This window comes from Tupaia chinensis, unplaced genomic scaffold, assembly GCF_000334495.1.
Source record: "Tupaia chinensis unplaced genomic scaffold, TupChi_1.0 Scaffold000502_1, whole genome shotgun sequence".
Taxonomy (NCBI): domain Eukaryota; kingdom Metazoa; phylum Chordata; class Mammalia; order Scandentia; family Tupaiidae; genus Tupaia; species Tupaia belangeri.
The window spans coordinates 785600-792772 of NW_006160014.1; the positions used below are offsets into that span (position 1 = coordinate 785600).

The 7173-nt window shown below is 54.4% G+C and overlaps 2 protein-coding genes across 2 annotated transcripts; one reads left to right on the plus strand and one right to left on the minus strand.

Moving 5' to 3' along the window:
- Positions 1 to 1290: 1290 nt before the first annotated feature.
- Positions 1291 to 4423, plus strand: B3GAT3 (beta-1,3-glucuronyltransferase 3; the record flags this gene model as incomplete). The annotated part of the gene is given in 4 exon segments (XM_014590924.1): positions 1291 to 1465; positions 2749 to 3109; positions 3300 to 3590; positions 3927 to 4423. Coding segments are annotated over 4 exon segments (926 nt in total), but the record flags the coding sequence as incomplete, so codon positions are not given.
- Positions 4424 to 4524: 101 nt separating this feature from the next.
- Positions 4525 to 7111, minus strand: ROM1 (retinal outer segment membrane protein 1). Its single transcript, XM_006156584.3, has 4 exons — positions 6849 to 7111; positions 6050 to 6692; positions 5151 to 5397; positions 4525 to 5041 (listed from the first exon to the last, which is right to left on the minus strand). The coding sequence occupies exons 1-4, from the start codon at positions 6901 to 6903 to the stop codon at positions 4850 to 4852; spliced, it is 1137 nt and encodes a 378-aa protein (XP_006156646.1). The 5' UTR covers positions 6904 to 7111; the 3' UTR covers positions 4525 to 4849.
- Positions 7112 to 7173: the final 62 nt, after the last annotated feature.

The following is a 7173-nucleotide window of genomic DNA, read 5'->3' on the forward strand; positions in this document are numbered from 1 at the left end:
TGGCCCGAGGGCCCCCGCCGCAGAGCATCCCGCCCTGGGGATGCATCTCCGCGTAGACACCATTCATCCCGCTCGGTCCACCGGACAGCCCTCGGCGGCCGCGGGCGCACGTCCCTCTCTAGGACACACCGCAGCTTCCTTCCACACCTCGGATGAAATCTAGACTCCTTCCCAGAGCCTGCAAGGCCCCGCATGATCCTGCCGCCGTCCGCGTCCAGCCCCATTTCCTATCCCTTTTCCTCGCTCTGCCACACTGGCTGACGACAGTTACTCGAAAACCCCACTTTCATTTCTCTCTCAAGCTCTTAACCGGTTCCCTCTGCCTGCGGTGCTTTTCTCAGAGCTCTTCCCAGGCTGCCTCTCATCTTTCAGGTCTCAGCTTATATGTCACCTCGTCAGAGAGGCCGCCCCTGACTACCTTATTCTCCATTCCCTTGTCTGTCCTTCATGGCTCTTACCACAATTTGTAGGGATCTTTGTTAATTTTATTTATTTGTTTTTGCATAACGTTTCTGCTTCCTCCAACAAACTGAAAGCTCCATGATGGCAGGGACCTTGTCCATTTTGTTCCCTGCTGTACCTGCCAGCACCAAAACAGCATCTCCCAGGACCAGTGTTTAATAAATGTTCATCCCATGATGGAATCAATGGATTTAATAACCAGTCTTTGGTCACATAGCCAAGGGAACAGATTGAGTGCTGCCTCTTATGCAGGGATTTAGGGACAGTGCCATTGCATGATCCTCAGGTATTTGAAGGACTGTCCTATTTAGGGGCACCACCTTGTTCATTGTGAGGCCAGAAGGCAAAACTAGGACCAGCAGGTAGAAAGGATGGAGGCACGGGCCCAGCTGCAGTAACACACATGTGCAGGTTGACACTGAGGCCACATGGGATGTTCTAGGTCTAATCCTGTCACACCTCTAAAGAGCTGTGTGTAGTGGCATGTGCCTGTAGTCCCAGCTGCTCAGGAGACTGAGGCTGGAAGATCACCACATAGCAAGACCTGTCTAAATAATAAACAAAGGATGGAGGCAGATAATCAGTTCAGTATCCAAATGAAAAGTCGTAACATGAAATTTATTAAAGATGGAGAGATGATGCTAATTGAGGTAGTGAGTTCCCTGCCTAACCAGAGGTGTGAAGGGCAGTTAGAGAAGTTGTAGGGGGGGATTCCTGCATTGGCTAGGAGTTAGGTTGTAACGAGAAGGCTATATCCCTTTTGGGATGCTGAACATTCTGTGGTTCTCTGCCCCATCCCCTTTCTCCATCAATGCTTCCTGGGACCAGGCCAGCCATGTGACTGCCTCCCTCCTCTGCGGGCAGCTGCTGAGCAGCTTCGGCAGAAGGATCTGAGGATTTCCCAACTGCAGGCCGATCTCCGACGCCCGCCCCCTGCCCCTGCCCAGCCCCCTGAACCTGAGGCCCTGCCTACTATCTATGTTGTCACCCCCACCTATGCCAGGTATGGGCTCTGATGCACCTGAGAGGAGTACATTGACCAAGAAGTTGGGGTTGATGATTTTTGGGTAGGCACTGGGTTGGGGGATGTTCCTCAAACTAGAGCATGCCAAATGAAAATAAATGAATTACACCTTTATTCAAGAGTTGTGGGAAAATGTTTATTTTTCTGTTAAAATGGGGGTATACTATGAAGTAAAATACAGAATTCTTTATACATTTTAAAATAGAACAATAAAATTTTGAAGCCATTTTGAGCTTGCCAAATTGTTAACTCTGTCTCTGTAGGCATCCTTCGGTGAGAAAACTGGAAAACCTCTAATCAGAGTAGAAAGAGGCTTAGCCAACAGCCCTACCAGGACACAGGAAGAGTTACACTGGCTGTTATTTACCCTGTGTAGTGTCTACGAGGCAGCGGTGCTAAATGCTTCACATTGTTTTTTGTTTGCTTTAATTCAAGATGTAACTTTGTTACTGGTAAAATCCATTGAAAGATATGTTTTTGATTCTGTAGCCAAAAATGTGTTAACAAGCCTCCCTGGAATCAGATGACCAATCCAAGTACAGACAGTTCTAAGAGTCCCTACCTTCCCCCACACCCCATGTCTAACCTGGGGGTAGCCTGGCCTATCTCAAAAAACAAACAAACAAACAAAAAAACACGGAGGAGAGGACCAGCCATATGTTCTTATTTCCTTCTCTAAGCTCAAATCTATTTTCCTTCCCTAGAAAGGAATAACTAGAGTAAATTCCTTCTTTTGAGCCAAATGCAATGACACTTGACTGTAGTTCCAGCTACTTGGGTGGCTGAGCAGGAAGACTGCAAGTTCAAGGTCAGCATAGGCAACATAGTGAGACCCTGTCTCTTAAAAGAAAAAAAAAAAAAGTCTTCTGGAAAGACCCCAGGAGGAAAACATTCTGGTCTACTGGTATTTCAGAAAGTCATTTTCTTATTTAATCTTTAAAGCAATGATTACTCTAAACTCTAAAGTACTGTTATGCTCATTTTACAGCTGAGGAATTAGGCTCAGGGAGATTGAGGCATTTTCTCAAAATGTTTTACCTAATAAGTTACAAAGCTGGGATGCAAACCCAGACATCTATCAGACATGGACTGATAACAGGGCAGGTGAGTGTCAGCATGAAGTTGACAAGCAAGAGAGAGTGTGGCCACTAGCCGGGGAAAGGCTGTGGGAGACACTGCAGTGGCTCCACAGAGGCTGTCTGTGGGCTGGGGTGGGAAACAGTACCTACCCCTTTGGCTCCTGCTGGTCTCTCCCCCTGCAGGCTGGTGCAGAAGGCAGAGCTGGTGCGGCTGTCCCAGACACTGAGCCTGGTGCCCCGGTTGCATTGGCTGCTGGTGGAGGATGCCGAGGGCCCCACCCCACTGGTCTCAGGGCTGCTGGCTGCCTCTGGTCTCCTCTTCACACACCTGGCGGTCCTCACACCCAAGGCCCAGCGGCTTCGGGAAGGCGAGCCGGGCTGGGTTCGGCCCCGTGGTGTAGAGCAGCGGAACAAGGCCTTGGACTGGCTCCGGGGCAAAGGGGGCGCGGTGGGTGGGGAGAAGGACCCCCCACTACCAGGGACCCAGGGAGTTGTGTACTTTGCCGATGATGACAACACCTACAGCCGGGAGCTCTTTGAGGAGGTGAGCACTGGGATGGGGATGGGGGAAGAAGCCAAGTGGGGCCAGCTTCACTTGTTAACCTTGGCTACCAGTGTTGCTAGGGCTGCTGGGTGAGGAGTGGGGAACAGTGGGGCAGAGCGCCAGTGATTCTTTTGCTGCTCCCTTCCCCCAGGCCACCCCTCTCTGTTTCTTCTCTCCTGACCTCCGTTAGATGCGCTGGACCCGTGGTGTCTCAGTGTGGCCTGTGGGCCTGGTGGGCGGCCTGCGATTCGAGGGCCCTCGGGTACAGGATGGCCGGGTTGTGGGCTTCCACACAGCATGGGAGCCCAACAGGCCCTTCCCTGTGGATATGGCGGGATTTGCTGTTGCCCTGCCCTTGCTGTTGGCTAAGCCCAGTGTCCAGTTTGATGCTACTGCTCCCCGGGGGCACCTGGAGAGCAGTCTCCTGAGCCACCTTGTGGATCCCAAGGACCTGGAGCCACGGGCTGCCAATTGCACTCGGGTAAGCCAAGGCCACATGAATGAACACCTGGCTTTGGGGTGGGCCTTGGAAATAGGTGTTAGAACCAGGAGGATCCTCTGGTTCAACCTTGCTTTTTCTACTGAGGAGGGAGCTGGGGGCCAGGGAGGGGAAGTGGTCTGCCACCCTCTCTCCCAGAGTCCTGAGAACCCACATGAGACAGACGGGGTGAAAGAACAGGCCCCCACTTTAGAGTTACTGAAGTCTCGCACCCTGTCCTTCACACTTTGTAGCCAGCGCTGTGTAAGTCGAGGAGGTGGGAGAATCCTGAGGCCTGGCTATGGCGGGCTCTGACTAACCAAACCACTCCTGGTACAGGTACTGGTGTGGCATACACGGACAGAGAAGCCCAAGATGAAGCAGGAGGAGCAGCTGCAGCGGCAGGGCCGGGGCTCAGACCCAGCCATTGAGGTGTGATGGCAGCCCACCCCGACTACCACCTTGTTTCAGGCACAGACCTTGTGGCACTGGGCTCCAAGCTTGCCCAGGATGTGGTTTTCCAAGTCCTGACCCCTCAGAGCCAGACGCTGCCCCTCCAGCCTCAGGGTGTGACCCTGCTGCTTTTCCCCTCCCCCAGCCTGCCATGTGGCACCACCCACAGGCTGGGGACAAGCAGCCCTTGTACTGAGCCAGGTCGGCCCTGTCTGGGGTAGAGCAGAAGGACTGATGGACTTAAGAGGGAGGGCGGCTGAGAAACTGAGTAATTTATTGGGGCTGGGCATGTACTGGGGGGCTGGAGGAGCTGGGCTGGACCCTCCCCACCTGAGCATGCTGACCCCTCCTCCTACCTCCAGAATAAAGAATCTCAACCTGGAGGGGCCTCTTGTTTTCTTTGACTTCGCATGTCTGGTTCTTGCTTTCTGATCCATACAGATGTGGACGCCTGTTCCTGCACAAACTGAGTCAGGCTCACAACTTTGGAGCCCAGGCTTCTCAAGCAGAAATCGGTTCTCTCAGGGCTCCCATCCCCTTGACAAGAAAGAGCAGTGGCCTCCGTCCATAACTTTATTGAGTCTGTGTGCCAGAAGCAGTCTGTAGTTCTATGTCCTTTCCCATCACCCTGTTCTTTCCTGTTCCCTGGTGGTTCTGACCCTAGGGTCCCTGGTTTTCTCCCTTCCGTAGTCCAGCTTGCAATCCTTAAACTCATTCGTTCCAGGGACCTCTTGTCCCCAGCCTGGAGCCTTGTGAGGTTTCCAGATGTGTCCATCCCTCCGTCATTCCCGCATCTCACACCCCACACTCTAGGCCTCCTTGGGAGGTGCTTCCTCAGGTGCTGGCCTGTGGGCAACTCCTCTCTGTTGCCATGCTGTTTTCAGCATGTCTTTTAGCCCACCAGAAAAGAGATAGCCCTGGGTCTCTCCTTCTCCATCGATGACCCCGCCAAGCCCTTCGAGCGCTGTCTGCAAGTATCGCAGGCCGAGGAGCACCACAGCCTGTGGGGGAAGTAAGGGAAAAGAGTCAGAGGGGGCCAGTGGCTCCAGGGGCCACGGGGTTGGAGACAGCGAGGAGTCCCAAATGGAAGGAGGCCTCACATTGACTCACCTGCAGCAGGAAGGTGACAGCCAGCATGCTGCCCAGTTTCCTTGCCAAGCCTTGCAGGTGCCCCAGCAGCACTTCATGGCACCCTTGGGCCCAGAGGTTTAGGTTGGGTTGTTGGGGATCAAAAAGGGGGTGAGCAAATGAGTCTGAGAGTCCGCTTTGCAGGCAAGGCCGGGGTGAGTGGGGGTTGCAGCAGGAGAAAGGGACCCCATCAATCAGGTATAGACCTTCCACATTGCTTTGGATCCGGCTGCAAGAGAGGGGCAGGGGTGTTAAGATTTGTGGAGATAAGCAGCTGCAAGGAAAGCTGAGGGGCAGAGGAGTTGAGAAGGGAAAGGTGACAATAAGCCGTTTTCTGACTGCTTTACTATGTCCCAGGCATGCATAATTCATAATCTTCACCATGGCTCCCTCACTGTCTCTCTCCTGTGAGTGTACTCATCCTAAGACAAAATCCTCTAAATAAAATAAAATAAAATACAGATAGGTATCTATCTATAAAATAGGTATTATTGGGGCTAGTAGGTGGTGTGCTGGTTAAGGTACTGGACTCCCACATGGCAGACCGCGGTTCGAGTCCCAGACCTGGTGGCTTGCTTTTTCACTTTCTGTCTCTGTCTGTGTCTGGTGAGCCCTATAGCAAACTAAACAATAATAATAAAATTAAATAATTATTAAAAAAAAACACTTTTAAAAACAGGTACTCCACTTTACAGACGAGGAAATGGGCCCAGAGTGGTTTGCTAACATGCCCTGAGATATACAGGTAGTAAGTGGCAGAGCTGTAACCCATCCCTCAAACATTGCTCTACTTACTGCCTGTCTGGGTGAGGTGGGATTTCAAGGCAGTAGGAGGGAGGTGTCTGGGAAGGAGGAGGAGGCAAAAGAAGCAAATCACTCACGCAACCACGTCCTGGTCACTTGGGTCCAGGTAACGGCTGCTGACCCACTGGACCCCAAACCAATCCTTGTACCCGTGGCGGCCACAGCAATGGTGTCTCAGCTGCAGCTCATCCACTAGCCGTTTGGCATGACAGTGCCCAGGCATCTCTGTGTCCTTGTAGTGAACCAAGGCAGTCCCCAGACCTTCCTCCAACCCCGCATCCAGACTCCCAGGCAAAAACAGGGCTAGACTAAGGGCAAAGACCAGGAGCCCCCCACCCCCAGCAGTGCCAGCCACTAGAAGTGGGCCCAGGACCCCTCGCCAGGGAGGGTACTGAGCTGCATTCAGACTTGCCCGGCTGGCTTCGGCTCCCCCAAGTCCCAAGCCCAGAGCCACTATGCCTGCTGCCAAGGCAGTCTGGGGTAGGGCAGAGAACGCGCAGGAGGGGGCCAGGAAGGTGCCAAGATGCCACAGCTGGACCAGGAGGTGACCGCTACAGAGGAGGGTGAGGCCGCCAGCTAGTGCCAGCAGCCAGGAGAGGAGCCAGAGCCCCTGAGCCAGACGGATGCGGAGCTGGAGGGGCAGCACCAGGGGCAACACCGGCGCCATCTCCCATGTCTGCTTGCCCAGGGGAGTGCAGAGCCCTCGGGGATGGAGGTCGGCTGGGACAGGACGCTGAGTCAGCCCAGCCCAGCTTGAGCTAGGCTAATACCACCCTGACCCCAATACCCTGGGTATCCTCCCACCGCCACCCCCCAGCCTTAATAACCCGCGGCCGGGTTCCCTGCCTGTCAGTATTCGGGATACCTTGGCCTTACCCCTTAGGAAAAACTCCGCCCCCGGGCCGAGGGCCCATTTCGTGAGCCCGCCCATGTCCCTTCGCGGAAGTGGGGGGGTGCTGATCGGCTCGGTCCCGAGGGGCTCGGGGTTGGAGGGGCAGATACTTTAGCGCTTGCGACTCCTCCCTGGTGCCATGAGAGGCCAGGGGCGAGGATGCGGGAAAGGCTTGGAGACCAGAGGCCAGGAGGGGGTGAGGGGTCAGCCGTTGACCCCGCCCCCGGACTAAGCGGCGTGGCCCGGACAGGGAGGGGGTACCAGGCAGCCCGGCCCCCACCGCGGGCCCGCCCCCCCCTCCCCCGCCTC

Bases quoted from the DNA above. Each gene is read 5' to 3' on its own strand.
- ROM1 (XM_006156584.3), bottom strand. From the start codon at position 6,903: ATGGGCGGGCTCACGAAATGGGCCCTCGGCCCGGGGGCGGAGTTTTTC. The intron at 5,398-6,049 runs GTGAGTGATTTG...CCTCTCTTGCAG, and splicing joins AGTGACCAGGACGTGGTTGC to CCGGATCCAAAGCAATGTGG. The intron at 5,042-5,150 runs GTGAGTCAATGT...CTTCCCCCACAG, and splicing joins CTGTCACCTTCCTGCTGCAG to GCTGTGGTGCTCCTCGGCCT.